The following is a 16,666-nucleotide window of genomic DNA, read 5'->3' as shown; positions in this document are numbered from 1 at the left end:
TAGAGTTAAAAACAAAATTTTAATTTTTTAATGGGTTTTATTGGTATTTTCACCAATCCATAGCCTCAACATTAGTATCTTACTAACGTGAATTATTTGAATGTGATAAGCAGGAGTTTCAAATGTCACTATTCGAGATTATGTAGTAAATTTAGTGTGGAATTCTATTGGAATATTTTCTCCTATCACAAAAAGTTAAATATCATAAATTAAAAGAAATTGAAATTACGTTCTGCAGTCAAGTATGTAATAAAAATAATTGAGTTTCTGTATTAAGTTACATTAAAACAAATTATTTTATGACCAGTTCTTGATACAAATAAAAATTTAATTTTCTTTCCGACAATGTAAAGAAGTATTACGAATTCATATGAAACTGGAGTAAAAATATATAGTTTAATATATTTCTAGTTAAGAGTCTACTGTTCGAAACAAAAATTCTGTATACATTCATATTTCAACTGTTTCAATTACAAAACAACTATTTTCAATCATTTTAATTCCCAATAATTTAATCTGTTCTACTTGTGGTGTTAAAGAGTTTTAACATAACAGTAACTAAAAACATAACAATGAACAAAATGCAAAACTTCGCTACAGACGTTCGTTTCTTCATCCATTTACTCTCAATTCTTAATGCAGTAGGTACTTCACTTACCTTGAACTTAACAAATTCTCTGCCTCATCTGGTGTCATGGTCTCAGGAACATCTGAAGCCAAACTCTGTGGCCCGTCTTGTGGTTGGTCTTCTTCCTGTTTTCTGTCACTTCCCCTCTGAGCTGGAATTGGTGTTACTTCAGAGACAACCTAAGGGGCATACCATTAGTAAGTCGCACAGTATTCATACGTCAGTGTTTACGTTAGTTTACATAACGTTTATTTATTTATTATTCTAAGATTATTGTATAATATAACTTTAAATAACAAAATTAGCTTCATTTTATGAAAAATGCGTCCATCTTCTCAACTAGAGTACATATTTAAGTTAATGTCGGTTTGGGAGTCATCTTTAGAACTGCGTGGTCCTTGCATGTCTCGGTGTCTTCGCCCCCAATAGGGGTGTGTTTGTGTTATGTAGTGTGGAGTCAAATAGTGTGTGTGTTCTGAAATTCAGTTGTGCGCGTGTGTGTTTTTGTATATCTGTATATTTCGTATTGTTCTAGTGTGTTTAGTTTCTGGTTTTTCGGCTGGATATGTAGAATTTCCATGTCTGTGTGTATGTTGTTGTAGGTGTGGTTGGCGTTTGTGATGTGTTCAGCATATGTGGAAGTATTGTGTGATTTAGTTATGGCTGTGATGTGTTCTTTGTAATGTGTTTGAAATGAACTCCCTGTCTGTCCAATGTAGAACTTGTTACAGCTATTGCATGTGAGTTTGTATACATCTGTGAGGTTGTATTTGTTTGTTCGCCTCCACTAGGGATGAAGACACTGGAATACGCAAGGACCACGCAGTTCTGAAGATGGCTCCCAAGCCGAAACTAGTCAACTAAGGTATTTTTAAACTTAGTTTATATTAAAACATATAAATATATATATATATATATATTTTTTTTATCCAATGCCACCAGGTTGTCTTTTCGACATTTCTGGTCTTCTCTCCTGGCCGTGGCTTAATTGTAACCCACTTCTGAGGTTGGGGCGCCTGGAAGGCGGAGTTACATTAACCCGATAATGTGATAGGATGATTATGATAATGTGGTGCCAGGAGAGGTCTTAAATCTAAACTTAACCATGGACGAACACAGGAATAATACCCTTTAAGGAAAAATTCCTGTTCTCTAACTGGGAATCGAACCCGGGACCTCATGAACTATAGCCAGAAGCTCTGACCACTAGACCATGAGACTGGTCTCATATATATATATATATATATATATATATATATATATATATCGTCACGTGAATGCAAGAATTAGGCAACTCGAAATTTGCGTTTTTTAGTTACCTCTTTTATAGCACAGCAAAAATCGCACAAAATGTAATGCAAGAACTAGGTAACTGATCGAACAATACCAACGACATCTATTTTCCAATATAACAGATAGGTACAAGAAAACGAGACATTTTCCTTAGTGCAATAAATAAGTAAATAGGCAATGTCACAAAATATGAAAAATCAAGTTACCTAGTTCTTGCATTCAGGCGACGATATTATTCCTAAGTAATATATTGTTAAAAGTTGTGTAATAAATATGTATACATATTTTTCCCAATTCATCAATCAATATTTCTGATACAGTACAAATAATTTCCTAATTATGCCAGGCTGTTGAACGAATTGTTAACTGTTGCCGTTGTCATTGTATAAGACACAGCCCACAAATTAAACCGGTTCCCTTGGAAAAAAAGTGAAATTCAAAGAAAAAATATGATTATTAATGATATGATATGACGATGATGATGAGCCACAAGACCTTGGAAGGGAACAAATGGAATGCACAATATATAAAATATACAAGGTGACCCACATGAGGGTTACAAGTTAGTCTCTCTTAAATGGATCAATAAAACTAAATGATCATCTTTCCAAACCTCGTCAGAGGAGGGGGATCCTTTCACATTGCGTCAAGGATGACATTTCGTTAGGTTTCACTCGTGGAGTATGGAGACAGAGGGGTAACTCTGATATTTGAATGGAACTATGGATTTTTCTTTCATTCTGGTTCTCCACAGCAAATCAGGCAACTTTGTTTGAAACATTTTTTTCTGAACTGAGGTCTTAAGAAGTAACAGCTTGTTTGAAAATAATACAGATCTCGAGAAAAACCTCAACCGCGACCTCGTCTGCCTGCAAACCCGGGCTGCCTGTTTGACAATCTGGTGCTCTAGACCACGAAATCACAGCAGGGGTTTAAAACAGTCTTAATAGTCTTTCTAAACCTGAGAAAGAAACTTTGGAAAGAAAAGTAATCATCACTTTTCAAAGTCATCAAATAATATTTAAAGATAAAACACACATGTTAGGTCAATTATACAGTGTTCATAGATTTGATAAGATACATTAAAGATTATATATTACAGTTATATGAACACTAATAAACACAATAAAATTATTAAAGAAATTAGTAATAGTCAGACATGTTTCGGAGTTGCTTCTCCATCTTCAGTGACTATTTTTTTTTTTATTTTAGTAGGTTATTTTACGACGCTTTATCAACAGCTTAGGTTATTTAGCGTCTGAATGAGATGAAGGTGATAATGCTGGTGAAATGAGTCCGGGGTCCAGCACCGAAAGTTACCCAGCATTTGCTCATCTTGGGTTGAGGGAAAACCCCGGAAAAAACCTCAACCAGGTAACCAGTGACTATTTACCACGACTGCAAAACGAAAACAAATGTAATTAATCTCATGTATAATTATATTTAAAAAATTAATGACAAATGGAAAAATATGAGTCTGAATAGTAATATTTAAGTCTTTCAATAGTAAAAGACTAACGTAGTATCAGTCAACGTAATTTCTATCCTTTCCTTCATCTCAGTCAGTCTCCTTTAATTCAAGCAACAATGTGGTTCGATCACCTGAACCATTCGGTGAGTCTTTCATTCAAATTGTAATTTTGTCCATTCTTCTTTCATTTTTTAAATATGATCTGTGTAAACTTTTTATCATAAGAATGTACATACATCATAAGATGTTAACTCTTTTAAATTGTTAGTTCTACTATCACATTCTTAACTTCATTATACTTTTTATATTCTCTTACATTATTTTATTATTATATACATATATAGAAGACATAATAATATTGGTTATATATTATTGTACCATTATATTTTTTAATTTTTCCAGTTATTGAAAGACTTAAATATTACTATTCAGACATCTCATATTTTTCCATTTGTCATTAATTTTTTAAATATAATTATACATGAGATTAATTACATTTGTTTTCGTTTTGCAGTCGTGGTAAATAGTCACTTAAGATGGAGAAACATCTCCGAAACATGTCTGACTATTACTAATTTCTTTAATAATTTTATTGTGTTTATTAGTGTTCATATAACTGTGATGTATAATCTTTAATGTAGCTTGTCATCAAATAACTTAAGAACTGATGATTATCCGAATGTTACTGTTGCCTTTCTTTTTAAAGTTTCTTTCTCTGGTTCACAAAAGGTATTAAAGACTGTATTAAATCTCTGCAGGCGCCTGTGTGGTCTAGAGCACGAGACTGTCACAGGTGGACAAGGTCACAGTCGAGGTTCTTCTTGGGGTCTATATTATTTTCAAACAAGCTGTAACTTCTTAAGACGTCACTTAAAAAGAAAATGTTTCGAACAAAAATTGCCAGATTTGTTAAACAGAAACAGAATATCCAAAAAAATTTCCATCATTCCATTCAAAATAAAAAGAGCTACCTTCATTGTGCTCCATGAGCAGGGACCAGGAGAATGAATTCATGATATTAATTCTGTATTTTTTATTTTTAACTTTCTTTTGTTTCTTTCGTACTTATTTGAATCCGAGGTACAATACCTCGTTTTCTATATGATAAATTGACATATATAGCTTGGAAAGTATTTTTATCTTGCAATCTGAAAGGATCCCTCTCCTCTAACGAGATATGGAAAATGCATAATTTAGTATTATTGATCCTTTTGAGGGAAACTGATTTGTAACACTTTGTGTGAATCACCTTGTATAAGATGCACCCTAATTTTGAGGCCTATTTTAAGGACAAAGAACTAGGGGAGAGTTGGGTAGTATCGGACAGTGAGTTTCTTTCCTCTACCACCTGATGATAGTACCTGAATGACATGGTTACGTTTCTATGATGTCGCATACAGAAACGTAACCATGTCATTCAGGTACTACCATCTGGTGGTAGATGAAAGAAACGCACTGTCAGATATTACCCGATGTCTGATACTATCCAACTCTCCCTTATATCTCATACATTAACAAATATGGTAAATGATATGACCTCGCCTCTGCTGTACCTGTTGTAAGAATTCCTCAGGTGCCTTTGTTTCTTTCCTCTACCACCTGATGATAGTACCTGAATGATATGGTTACGTTTCTGTGATGTTGCATACAGAAACGTAACCATGTCATTCAGGTACTACCATCTGGTGGTAGATGAAAGAAACACACTGTCCGATATTAACTGATGTCCGATACTATCCAACTATCCCCTACATCTCATACATTAACAAATACAGTAAATGATATGACCTCGCCTCTGCTGTACCTGTTGTAAGAATTCCTCAGGTCCTTTGTTTCTTTCCTCTACCACCTGATGATAGTACCTGAATGATATGGTTACGTTTCTGTGATGTTGCATACAGAAACGTAACCATGTCATTCAGGTACTACCATCTGGTGGTAGATGAAAGAAACACACTGTCCGATATTAACTGATGTCCGATACTATCCAACTATCCCCTACATCTCATACATTAACAAATATAGTAAATGATATGACCTCGCCTCTGCTGTACCTGTTGTAAGAATTCCTCAGGTCCTTTGTTTCTTTCCTCTACCACCTGATGATAGTACCTGAATGACATGGTTATGATTCTGTGATGTCGCATACAGAAACGTAACCATGTCATTCAGGTACTACCATCTGGTGGTAGATGAAAGAAACACACTGTCCGATATTAACTGATGTCCGATACTATCCAACTATCCCCTACATCTCATACATTAACAAATATAGTAAATGATATGACCTCGCCTCTGCTGTACCTGTTGTAAGAATTCCTCAGGTCCTTTGTTTCTTTCCTCTACCACCTGATGATAGTACCTGAATGACATGGTTATGATTCTGTGATGTCGCATACAGAAACGTAACCGTCATTCAGGTACTACCATCTGGTGGTAGATGAAAGAAATGCACTGTCCGATATTACCCGATGTCCGATACTATCCAACTCTCCCCTATATCTCATACATCAACAAATATGGCAAATGAAATGACCTCGCCTCTGCTGTACCTGCTGTAAGAATTCCTCAGGTGCCTTTATTTTTTCCTCTTCGTGCTCAGCCTCATCGTCTCCGTCTTCTGCATCAGCATCAGCGTACTCAACATCCTGTAGATCTAGGATACTTGCTTCTGACGAAGCTTCCCGTACACCTTCATGCTCCTGAGGCGAAATTGTTTTTGGCACCATGGAACTATGAGAAACGGGAGCAGCAGTACCTACGTCTTCAGGACGGAGAACTGATCGAGATACCAGAAATGGCTCCGACTCCTGATTTACTGTCTCAGTAGATTGCTCTGAAGCACTCACGTCAGCTGCACTATCCTTCTTAACAGGGTCTACATCTGTTGCCGACTTTGAGACGTTCTGCAAATCTGGTACTTCACTACTGGTTAAAAACTGAGAGGCAATATAACCACTTCCACCAATTATGTCAGCACCTGTCTTCTGAGTCTCAAACTCTACTTCTAACTTGCTTGGATCGTGTGGGGATGTTCTATTTGCTGGAATTGGTTCTTTGTCCACTTCAAGTGTGTCCTTTTCACTGGGTTGCACTGGTTCATCATTCGAAAGTGAGGGCAGTGGTTTGGATTTTAAATGTAAATCAGTCTCAACTTTTTGAACGTTTAAAACATTTTTCTTCTCATCTTCGTCATCGGATTGTAACTTGGCAACTGCGTCTTCTTTATATCTCCACGAAAAAGTGTCTCTTTGACCTAAACCGTGCAATAATTTGGATTCCTCTACTTTTTCACTACATTCATGGTTAGTGATTTCTGTGTATCTAGCCTCAGGTAACCAAGATACGTCGTCAGAGCCCTGACTCTCCAGTTCACGAAGCACTGAATTTGTAATCGGAGCAGGTTGGTACACGTCAACATTTTCACTTGAAAAACCGGAACTACTTTCCACAAAATGGTTTACCCTAGGTTCAGGGGATGGAAGAGAATCTCTGCTCTCGTCTCCAGAACTAGCTACCGAGATTGGCTTTGTTGGACCGAGTCCAGCAGCCTGAAGATGCAGCTGGACCGAAGACACCATCTTCTTGCTACGTTTGTCAATGTGGGCAGCATCATGGCGGACTTCTCCTGCCTCCTCCTCCCGAAGTCGTTTCTCTGCATCCCCACTCGCAGATATGGGTAAATTTCCTCCTCCACTGGGATCACTTCCTTGCCCTGAGACACAGAACAGAAATTATATCATTCACCTTTGTCACCAGTTGGTAGTTTATTGCATCAACTGTGGTGTCGTTTCTTGCTTTGATTTTTTTGTCTTCTGTGGAAGGGGGTTGTTCAGGTGGTAGTGGGGATGTTTGCGTGTTGCATAGTATTATGTCTAAAAGTGTATTATAATTGGATATTTGAGTATATGTTGTGGATATGTTATAGTGTGTTTATACATTTCATATTGTTCTAATATGTTCAGTTGTTGACTTTTCATTGTGATCCCTCTTCCACAAAGACAGAAAACAGCAAAGCAAGAGACGAACAACACAACTGATGCAGAAGATCACCTGATGCTGACGAGGACAAAACATCAAGCTGAAATGGTACTGTACATTATCTTTTTTTTAAATATATTTTAACACTTTCAATAGTTTTAAGTTTTAAAGTTTCATATTTACAATTTTTTTTTTAACTGGAGTTATTGATTAGTATAATACTTACTTAGATTCAAGATGTGTTTTATAAAAAATTACAGACAAAAATTTATACATAATCAGTAGGGACCTGATTTTTTGGCAACAACGATAAAGGAAAAAACATACAAAATGACATTTTAGTGGTATTCCACATTTTAGACACTTACTGGGCGAAATAAAGCCGCGAAATATCGCAAAATTGGTCGGTTTACGCGAAATATGTCAGTTGCCGTGAAATAAAATCCATTTTATCACGAAAATTACGAAATAATCCCAAAAAAACTTTATTTAGTGTGGTCCTAGTCTTCATTTCTCATTTTTATCCCCCTCCATCAATGCTTGCATTAAAAATTCCATTCAGAATGCTTGTATGTCCCAGGCTGCTATGATAGTTACTTTTTTCTGCCGCTTGATAGAGACTTTACCGGCTTTCTTACAACTTGCATATATACCAAAATAATTACTGCTAAGAATATTATATTGTGTTTATTGTATGTATAAATATTTTAAGCAAATAGGCATGATAAATAAAACATAATAATAAGAAATATCTGTTAAAATGGCTATACATTTCACCAAAAAATCAGCCCTCTAATAATATATGAAACTTGACTTTTCACTATTAGAATATACCATGTTAAAATAATGAGTTCATAAAAATTAAGTATGGATAAATAAGACACAGAATGAATGAGTCTTAGAATTCCCCTCAACTCCTGGTCTTGCATGAAGCAATTATTCTTCTTTAGCAAAACAATAAGGCAAAATTAACAGGTAGCCCTAGATCGAACCTTCGACACACTGAGAGTTCCTGTATACTTCACTAGGAATGAAATAAAAGTTCAAGCTGCATCACTGATTTACCCTTCATTTAAAATAAAAGGTGATTCAAATAGGATGGTGTAAAAGTAAAAACCTGTAGTGAGAGTGACAACAATGTTAAACAGTCAATTATTGAAAATAATGAAGACGACAGGTCTCACATTATTTTGCGCGTATTTGCTAGTTCATATCATCACCACCAGAGTTGTAGTGTACTACTACATAAAATGGCGACATTGAAGCAAGCAAGAGAAAGCATTTTGCGTCATGGAATTTGCATGAACAAGGGGGCTAGTGTGACAGTACAGCGAAACTTTAGGACTAAATTTGGAAGGACGCACCACATCGAAACTGCATTGCGCATTGGGTGAGGTAATTCGAAATCAATGGATGTTTGTGTTCTGGAAAAAGTTTGGGCCATCCACAGACTTCAGAAGAAACGGTAAACAGGATATGAGCTGTGTACGAACACAGTCGTAGCAAGGCTAGTAGGGAATTACAGGTATCACAATCCACGGCACTGCACTCTTACGGAAGCATAATGAATCCCTACCAGAACATTGGATCAGCAGTGCAGGAAACGATTCACCAATATCGCCTCCGCCCTCCATGATCGCCAGATCAAAAACTTTGAAACTTCTTTCTGTTGAGGTATACCAAAGACTTCGTGTATGTCACCCCTCTACCACAGAACCTGAACGACCTGAGACGAAGCATCACAGAAACAGTGAAGTCAATATCCAAGGACATGCTGGCACGAGTCTGGACAGAACTGAAGTAGTACCATTTCGACATCTGTCATATCATGAACGGGGCTACATTGAGCATTTGTAGAACAGAGGTAAAAACTTGGACAATTAATGTGTCTTTTCATGTCAATACAGTTGTATTAGGTCCCGTGCTGTGGCGTCACGGTTTAAAGCATCCTGCCTAGGACTCGCATTACGGAATGCGCGCTGGTTCGAATCCTCATGGCGGGGAAAGAAATTTTCTCATGAAATTTCGGCCAGTGTATGGGACCAGTGCTCACCCAGCATCGTGATGCACTTGGGGAGCTATGATATGTAGCGAAAAATCCAGTTTCGCAAACCAGCTATAACGGCTGGGGGATCATTGTGCTAACCACATGATACCTCCATTCTGGTTGGATGATCATCCACCTGTGCTTTGGCATGTGGACGTGAGGCCAGCAACTGGCTGGTCGGTCTTGGCCCTTCAGAGGGCTGTAGTGCCATGAATTTACTTTTACTTTACAGTTGTATTAGGTTCGTTCGGCTACGAACACATCAACTTTACTTTTGCACCATCCTTTCTGAAACACCTTATAAAGAAAATATAATTTAATTTATAATAGACATATAACTAGGGTGACCAGACGTCCTCTTTTGTCCGGTTATGTCCTCTTTTTAGGCCTTTATCTGGGGTCTGGGCAGATTAAAATATCAGGAAATGTCCTTTTCGTAACTTGTATGCCTGATATTTTGAAATTATCTGATATGACGCCTTTTTCAAGTAATTTTCCTGTAGATGGCAGCAGCAGCATCGACGGAATATACTCTTTGCCAAGATCATAACTCTCTTTGCTCCGACTTGTTACGGTCGTTGCTTTCATATGTAGCTAACTGTAAAATCATTTTATATTATTAAGTTTTATCATAAGTATGGTGTAATAAAATAGACATTGACATCATTTTAAGTATAATATAGGCCTAAGCCTAAATCTAAATAGGTATTTCCTGTCCTCTTTAATATTATAGCTCCCTTGGCTTTCATATGTAGCTAACTGTGTAAAATCATTATAATTTTTATCATAATTATTTTGTAATAAAACAGATATTGACGTAATTTAAAGTACCTATAATATAGGGCCTAAGCTTAAATCTAAGTACATATTTTGTTCTATTTTTTCGAACAATGTCCTCCTTTTTTTAAGCTTTGTGTCCTCTTTTTTATCGATGTAAATCTGGTCACCCTACATATAACAATTCCAGTAATGTAACAATGTTACAACTCTACTGCATTTGTATTATAGAAATGTCCAAGAGAAAATCTTTACTAATCTCAAAAATTAATTTTCTTAACCTCCCAATACATCCACATTACACTACCAAGTTCCAAGTCTCGAATAAAATACTTTCATAAGAGGAGGGGAAACCAAGCTGTTATATTGTTCGAGGTATTATTTCTAGGCAGGGGTATAATTATGACTATACAAGCCAGGGATGAAACATGTGGGGGGAAGAAAGGTGCAGGAATTTCTCCCACATACCTTTACCTCCATTAATTATAACCCTGTTAAGTTCTGAAAACAGTGTAGGCCTATGTATAAACTGGATCCCACAGCTAATACTGAATCATGACTGCACTTTAATGTAATGCAAACTTTAAATATAAATTCAAACGAATTGTATTCACAACTAGGGGAAACTGCTACGTACACATATACACCAAGCAGAACCATCTTTCTCCACCACCTGCGTTTCCAACTGACTCACAATGGTGACCACCAGACATTCCAGGTATTCACACTCAGAAAAACACTACTGAACAGCACTGCACCATAATATCAAATTCAATATCACTGCAATACAGTACTATTATAGGCCGGCAACAGGTAAAATCCAATGTAATGTTCCTGCCGATCCTGCTAATTCAGACAGATAGAATAAATAGTGCTCAAAATGGTAATTTAATGTAGCAGTGCTGAATGCTATGTATTGATCATGAAGCTTGTTCAAATTTAACGCTTTTATCAGCCTTTCATATCTTGTATTCCTCCATTCCTAGAGACACGTATATTTATCATCATCATCATCATCATCATCATCATCATCATCATCATCATCATTGCTTCTGGAGAAAAAAGTGGTGGAATTCTGTGTAGAGTTTATTATAGCAGACAGGGAGATGATTACTGTCCATTGTACGGGAATTTTGTCGTTTTTAACCTCCTTTTCGCCAACTTTTAAGATTTTTAAGGCATAAGTAGAGTTCAAAGAAAAATTATGTTAAAAGCTTCATCAAAAAGGTGCTGTAACGCTATTTTGGTGCGTTCCGCCAGAAAAAAAAAAGCACTGATCATCATCATCATGGCGGATGCTTCACTGTTCGTAATTCACCCATATGAAGCCAGTTGTGTAGACCAATTTACTGACAGTCATTGCTCAGGGTGCGCCATATGAGTCTGGTCTATGTTACACCAGCGACGAGATGAGATGATTGAGATTTGTTGGGATGCTACAGAGGAAGCAAACCTCCTGGAGAAAATCCCTGTGTTACCTGAACCACGGGCTTGCCCAACACATGTCATAAATTGGGGGTATACTGGGGATCGAACTTAGGTCCACAGGATTAGAAGTCCAGCGTTCTCACCATTGGACCCCCATGGCAGATCATTATTATTATTATAATTGTTGTTATTACTATTATTATTATTATCATCATCATCATTATCATCATCATCATTATTATTATTATTATTATTATTATTATTATTATTATTATTATTATTATTACTCGAAAAAACCAGATAGACCTATTTACCTGTGTATAGCTAACTCGAAAATTTTAACTTTTTTACAATCAGAACACTTTTTCTATTACTAAATGTAACGAATATATTGTGATGAACAGCTCGAAGACAATAAGTAACGAATAAAAAAACCGATTTCCATTTTTTTTTAAATCAGTTGAGTAATTTGGGAACATTTATAAAACAGAGATTAAACTAGGACTCAAGTGTGTCTGTATTACTGATGTATAAAATATTTTTCCTACAGTAAATGGCAGACATAAATGTCATTTATACTCAAATTACAATTTTATAAAAAGAATTACCAATTGAATAAAAGAAAAACTTTTGACGGCATGAACACATTATCACTGAGCATCGAGCAAATTGACCACAGTAGTTGAAAAATGTTTACTTAAATGTATTAAAGTTGCTAATGAACTGAAAATGATATTATGTCTACGTAATGTGTCTAATGTTTTTATATAAAGATGTGAAGTACAAAGACAGGTTCGTCTAGAATAGGAGATGAATATTTATAAATGTCACCTGAATATAATAAACTGAAATGTAACTCTGAAATTTATATATTTAAATCTTTCAAAATTCTTAATTATAATAATACATTATTTTCACTATTAACATTTCCGAATGTGTCCTGAAAAATTAATAATCTTTGTAATTTATGTATAGTAACTGTGAATTTGTTTAACGTTAACGAAAGTGACTATTCAGTTCTTCAGATCACAATATATTTGAGAGTAAACTGGCTTAAAACAAAATAAATAAATCTGAATTACCGGTACATAGTTCAACATCTGAGAAGTTCAAAATAATTTCCTATACAAGAAATGTTAGTATTTTATTACGAAGACTATAAAACTTGAAATAATTTTAATAATCTTTCAAACAATTATTTATTTACAAATTTTAGCATGTTTTTTTGCAACAACTTACTCAGCAAGGATGCAGTTTAATTGGAATGGAGGTACAGCTGACGACAAATTCAGGGACTGTATTGATTTGAAGGAGTAACACGTTCTAGTTCTTTAAATATATACACGTGTTAATGAAACTCAAGAAACTTTACACCAAAACCAATTTCCAATACAGTGATTATGTCTAAATAGTACAATTTTTGTATTAACTTTTCTTCCATATAGAGAGTCACTGCAATTAAAAGCATAATAGAATAAAACGATTACTTGTAACAATGTACACTAACATTACTTCCAGTTATTATGGTACGGATTTCGTTTTCTAATCTCCTGCTTTTTCTTACACATTTTGAGCACTGTTTACACCAAAACGTAACACCACACAACAGGTTCATACCCGAGCAACTGGTACACAGGAGACGTAGGCACATAGTTTGTGGGAGATAAACACATGAGACAGAGAGAAGGGTACAGCCAGATTTAGATACAGACTGCCACTCCCAGGGTCAAATGCTCAATCCAATCACAGCTGTCCACAATGCAAACAATGAACTTTTCTGCATCTCACAGTTAGTTCACTTTAATGTATCACCAGGCTTCTCTTCTGCCTAAGAAAACACCATTTGTGCTTGAAATGTGTAATGTCTTATCACGTCACAAAACTGACGCAAAATATATCGTTTAATAGTGAAGCATAATCATCTTATGACGAAATAACAACAATAATATTATCACTTCTGTTGACGTCGAATAAAAGTGTGACCTATTTAATACATGATATATTAAAGTAAGAATGTGAATGTGCACAACGAAAAACTTAAAAGTTAAAAGTAGACGTCTTACAAAACATGTAGCTTAAATGTTAAGTACTCTGAACAGGAACCATAAAGAATGTTTATATAAAAAGTTACAATATTACAAAGAATTTATTTAACTCGAATAAAATTATTCATCTTTCTTCATTGTTCTATATATACACTTTTAACACTTAGATAATCACTGATTAACTTTATATCTCTTTACTGCGTTAACTAGTCAGTCAGCGATATAAGGTTAATCAGAAATTATTCATGCGGCCAAAAGATCTTCAATCTTGATATACTGTTACTTGATCTGAACAAGAATCTTAATAATTCCATTTATAATTCAGACTAGAATAGCTTACATATACCGTAGTTAAGAAATCTTTAAATAAACTTCATAAGGAGTTCCTGATTATTACAAGTTTAAGTGAAAAAGACTATATTAGTTGCTTATAACAGCATGGATGTTACTTTTTCGTCATAACTCATAACATTAAGACATTATGAAGCAATAAACTGTAATTTTAGTTCCGTAAAAACACTGCAATCAAAATTGTGAATAACATACAGCAGCTCAATAGTAAATCACAAGAATACTAACAGTGTACAGTTCCACTTGCTTGTTTCAAACCAAAACTTTCTTTAACTGTTTAACTTAAAACTGTCTTGGAAATGTCATTGCAGCTATCTGCTAAACAGATTTTATTTCAATTAAAAAAAAAAAAGGCCTGAAAATTCTTTGCATTGTTACAAGGCACTAAATGGAATTATACCGAAAATGATGTTCAGATCTTCACAATTTAAAACACTAACAATTAAATATTGTCTCAATAAGCGAATAATTAACGTATTTATGTATTACAAATATAACAGAAAATAATTTTTCAAACATGAAGTCTTTAGATATTTTTTTCGAAGCTAAAAAATTCCAAATTACAATCAGTTGGTTTATAGCACTATAGTATAGAAAGTAACTTCAACATATGATACATTCGAATTCAAAATATATTGGTTTCACTCTTTTTAGGTGCATTTGCCTACTAATAGAAAAGCACTGGTTCTGTCCTTTCGAGAAAAATACATTCCAAAAACCCCCCATTTTTGCGCCAAAAATGAAAACACTAAGAAAAAATGAGCGGAAAACATTAAAATTTGAAATAACTTCAGAAAAAAATCTGAAAACTCCCAACTTTCGCAAGTAAATTCAAAACACAAAAATTTCGCAAAAACAAAACACTTCAAATATAAACAACTTCAAAGTTACATTTCAATTTATAATAATGATCAACTCAACATTCCTAAGCTAATATAGTCTAACCTAATCTATGTCAACGACGAAACAGTTCACTAAATAGCAAACTACGATCACTTACCTCACACTCATGAAGGTGCGAATACATTTCTCGCACTTCCATGAAAAAACGATGCATGCGTTCATGATGATTTGGATATGCCCTCTTGTACATGAACTCTACTAAATATCCGACATCCGTAAATACAACCTCCACACAAACTACTATTACGAGATATAGAACTACACACTCCTTCCATCACAAAACTAATCTCAAAATGACAGAAATAAAATGAAAACAATCGAATATCAAATTAATGCGACGTCATCAAACATCGATTTATACACGTGTGGCTCGTGACAGGATCTTGCGCGGATTTGGCTAATAAAAACCTAAACTAACCAAACCTAACCTTCGCATATGCAAGATGTATAACCAGAGCACGAAGGGAACTGTCTGATTTGATCTGGAATGTACACGCGAAAATAAATTCACCTAAGGATCACATCGGCACTGCACGAGAGATCAGCCCATGAGCCAGAGCCAAACGGTTCCTGTCCTGTTATAAACATCAAACACAAAATGGCTGACCACCACTTCCAATCGGCCAATATCCGTAAGTACGTAAATATAATAAATCTAAACTACGATTGTTTTCCGCTCACTTTTTCTAACTGTTTCAACATTGGGAATAATAGTTAATCAGTAGGTTATAAAATATTAATTTCACAAAAAACCAAAACCAGTACTTATAGATAATTACCATACAAAATACATACTGGTACCTAAAAAAACTAATGTTCTATTTAACCTAATAATAAAGCAAAGCATGTAATTTGAAGTAAGTAGCATTGTCTTAAATTTGTATTAATTTATAATATAACAAAATTAAAAATAACATATATCGTTTTACTAAGAAGTATAAAATGATTCACTTTTTTGTTCGCTCACTAGCACAATTTGCTATGACATTTCAAAATAAATAACTTGTTTGCTTTATTTCGGATGTACGCTGTACTACAGCAATACAATTTACACAACACACTCATTTACAAGTGTACACACAAGAGCACTCTATGCAGTTTACAACTGATAAAAAAAAAGTTCGTTAACTGAATTCTTTTATCACGTTTCATTCAAGAGTTCAACCATTGTGGGATGACTAACAACAGCTATCTGTGGCCGGACACACTACTCACTCTTTCTCACACACAGAACACTGTTGCAAAGGCTGGAGATTCCCTCCCAAGTTGCAAACTAGTTATAAATAGTACCCTCCTCCACCTTCCTGTATCACACCCCCATTGGACATAGGCCAACATCTCCATGTTCCATGTTTTTATTGGAACATGTCCGAAAAACTGAAGAGTTTATACTGACTTCTAATAACTATATAGTCATGTATATACATCTTTTAGAATGAGACACCTCTTATACCAACAAACATATACTCTATACATAACACATACTGTATGTCCCTTTTTAAATATATAGGATACTATATAATGAATACATATATTTTAATATCTATCAGTCAGCCGAGGTCCACCTTGAGAAGAAGTCGATCTATGAGCCTACAGTCAACTATTTCAAGCTGAAATATGCCTTAATTCACGTAGAGGTATTCGGCTTGCTCATAGGTGCTCTAGGGACTATACCAGCTTTTTCGAAGAATTTCGACGGCAGTTTGCTCTGCCAACATCTCTGAGGGATGACATTGTGATAA

At 35.0% G+C, this 16,666-nt stretch overlaps 1 protein-coding gene and 1 long non-coding RNA gene across 16 annotated transcripts in view; one reads left to right on the top strand and one right to left on the bottom strand.

The window, feature by feature from the left end:
- Spn (Spinophilin) overlaps positions 1–16,666 on the bottom strand; it is a 595,298-nt gene that overhangs the window by 84,655 nt on the left and 493,977 nt on the right. For 9 of the 12 annotated variants that reach the window (XM_069845172.1, XM_069845171.1, XM_069845175.1 and 6 more), the window contains 2 exons: positions 5,945–7,107; positions 659–807 (listed from right to left, as the gene is read on the bottom strand). In XM_069845172.1, coding sequence (XP_069701273.1) covers positions 659–807; positions 5,945–7,107 — 1,312 coding nt within the window. Of the gene's footprint in view, positions 1–658; positions 808–5,944; positions 7,108–10,834; positions 11,153–13,132; positions 16,140–16,666 lie in introns of those variants that run through there. The other 3 variants (XM_069845180.1, XM_069845182.1, XM_069845181.1) reach the window with 3 other exon arrangements.
- Positions 1–16,666, top strand: part of LOC138713242 (uncharacterized) — a 35,393-nt gene that overhangs the window by 10,169 nt on the left and 8,558 nt on the right. For 2 of the 4 annotated variants that reach the window (XR_011335799.1, XR_011335801.1), the window contains 3 exons: positions 705–825; positions 1,420–1,493; positions 7,394–7,481. This is a non-coding gene — a long non-coding RNA (uncharacterized lncRNA). The remainder of the gene's footprint in view (positions 1–704; positions 826–1,419; positions 1,494–7,393; positions 7,482–16,666) is intronic. The other 2 variants (XR_011335800.1, XR_011335802.1) reach the window with 2 other exon arrangements.

The sequence above is a fragment of the Periplaneta americana genome, chromosome 14, assembly GCF_040183065.1.
Source record: "Periplaneta americana isolate PAMFEO1 chromosome 14, P.americana_PAMFEO1_priV1, whole genome shotgun sequence".
Classification (NCBI taxonomy): Eukaryota; Metazoa; Arthropoda; class Insecta; order Blattodea; family Blattidae; genus Periplaneta; species Periplaneta americana.
The sequence above is the reverse complement of the archived record's forward strand: the minus strand, read 5'-3'. Positions and strand labels throughout refer to the sequence as shown.